The 2210-nt window shown below is 53.3% G+C and overlaps 1 protein-coding gene across 1 annotated transcript in view; it reads right to left on the reverse strand.

Moving 5' to 3' along the window:
* TMEM127 (transmembrane protein 127) overlaps positions 1-1072 on the reverse strand; it is a gene marked incomplete at its 5' end in the record, with an annotated part of 1721 nt that extends 649 nt beyond the window's left edge. Inside the window, 2 exons of the mRNA XM_009576237.1 lie at positions 3-121; positions 884-1072. Of these exons, the coding sequence (XP_009574532.1) occupies positions 3-121; positions 884-1072 (308 nt within the window). The remainder of the gene's footprint in view (positions 1-2; positions 122-883) is intronic.
* Positions 1073-2210: the final 1138 nt, after the last annotated feature.

Genomic DNA, 2210 nt, shown 5'->3' on the forward strand with positions numbered 1-2210 from the left:
AAGCTGACGGCGAAGGTGACGTAGACTTGGGAACCGTGGTACTTTTTGTGCTGCTGTTGTTGGGCGAGGATCAGCTCCGAGGCCCAGTAGCAGAATCCGATGACGGTGGCACACTGCAGGACTGAGAGAGAGAGAGAGAGAGAGAGAGACGGGGAGAAACGTTGAGGAGCCAGCAAAAAAATAAATCAGCAAGCTGGTTTCATGGCTGATTCGGCAAAGGGACGCCGAGTCCTGCTTGCCGGTGGTTTAAGCGAGCAGAGTGCGAGAGCCTGTGGTGAAAGTGGGCGGCGGATGCCTGAAATCCGGCCTGAGAGAGGGGAAAACGTGGTGGAGGATCACAGGCTGAGAACGAACCCAGCCGAGCGGGGCGGCCAGCAACACAAACCAAAGCCAAACGCTTTGGAAGGGTTTTGTGGGTTTTATTTTTGCAACCTAGAAGGAGCGGCAGGGACAAATCGGTGCTCGGGGTTTGGCCAGACTGACAGCTCGGACTTTCCCTGAGCCGCTCAGGTCTGACGCAGGTAATTCTGCCAGGGATAAGGGATGTTAAAGCTCCTTCAACCTCACGAGCCAGAAAAAATGACCTTCTTCCTCAGAAAGGCGCTAGGGGATCTCTTTGAAAAATAAGACCCATTAGCAGACGCTTAATGTTCATCCTCGACCTCTTTCCCCCAAGATTTAACTCCAATTTTAGCTGCGTGAGGCTGCTGTTGCCCTTCAGACCCAAAATGCCGCGAAGGGGAAGCTCTGCAGGTAGGATGGGTGCCGCAGCTCCGAATCGAAGGCTGAAAAAAAAAAAACCCACCTTTGGGGGCTTTTTTTCCGTCCCCTTGAGGGTCAGGGATGGAAAAAAGAAACCTCATCCCCGCCGGCGGGGATTTACCTGTGAGGATGTGAGCGAAAGCGTAGCGGCGAGTGATCTTTAACGCCGGGTGCTTGGGGCCGAAGACATCCAGGAGGAAAGCCGAGAGGCTGCAGATGATTCCCAGGAAGCAGAAGGCGGCGATGACCCGGAGCAGCAGGACCGTCTGTGGGTTCATGCAATAATCTGCCAGGTGAAGAAGAGAGGCAGCTGCTGAGCACCAGAAAACTCCTTTTTTCCACCCAAATCGTTCACCAGACAGAGCAACTGGTACCACGAAACCCCCCTGCTACGATCCCACGTTTTCCTTTGAGGTTTAAAAACGCGGCTCTCGACAGAAACCGGAGCACAGCGGGGCGTTTTTAATTAGGCTCTAGAAAACGAACCTCCTTTATACAGCAGCAGTTGGCCTGGGCACGTATTTTGCTTTACAAACTATTATTGCAATGGAAATTAAAGCTAAATAAACACCTCCGACACACCAAAGCGGCTGAGATAACAAAGCAGGTTGCACGGGTTCCTTATTTAAAGCGAAGCTGGGGGCGTTACTAGAAAGTCTTTTAATTAACGCCACGTCCCGCCGGCGAACAAGAGGAGGACATAACCCCCGCAGCGAGAGAGATCCCGCGCTCCTCCATCCCAAATCGAGCGTGTGCGGGCTCTGCCCATCCGTAACCGGCTCCGCCACCGGTGCTGGGGGTATCCGGAGGGTCAAAGTCACCACGAGGCGGTGGGGAAAGGAAGGAGGGGAAGGGGCTCCAGTCACCTCCCTCTGTGCGATCCACCGGAGATTTTAATAAATAAACGCAGGCGTTGGTTTTAACATCATATTAAAAAGCGTTAATAAAGACGCTGGCGTGATATGCGGCTGGAAAGGAGCTGGGGCATGATGATGGAAGGCAAGCGGGTGGGGGGCCATTGGAACTGCGCATTCGAAGGCTTTACCTGCATCAGCTTCTTGTTTTAACCGATAAAAAAACCCCACAAACCCCAACAACGCACAAATTAGCCAAAAAATAAGGTGAGAACAAGGTTTTTGTGCTTCCTGACTGATTTAACGGCACCAGGGCTGCTCGGGCAGGGGGCACAGGGGGCCAGGCCCATTTTGCTGCCAGTAACGGCGAACACACACGTTTATTGCTGATATTTGCAGCTGAATTTGTTCGGCGGGGCGGCACACCGAGGCCTGAACGGTTTTAGTACTAAAATGGGGAAAACCCACTTCATTTTGGTGCTGTTGGAAAGCAAAACCCTTTATTATTAACCTTCACGAAGAGGCGCAGGGGGGTGGCTGAGGCTCAGCGGTGTTTGGGGACGGCAGGATGGTCCAGGCGAGGCCCGGAGCCCC

This window comes from Fulmarus glacialis, unplaced genomic scaffold (genome assembly GCF_000690835.1).
Source record: "Fulmarus glacialis isolate BGI_N327 unplaced genomic scaffold, ASM69083v1 scaffold23094, whole genome shotgun sequence".
Lineage (NCBI taxonomy): Eukaryota > Metazoa > Chordata > Aves > Procellariiformes > Procellariidae > Fulmarus > Fulmarus glacialis.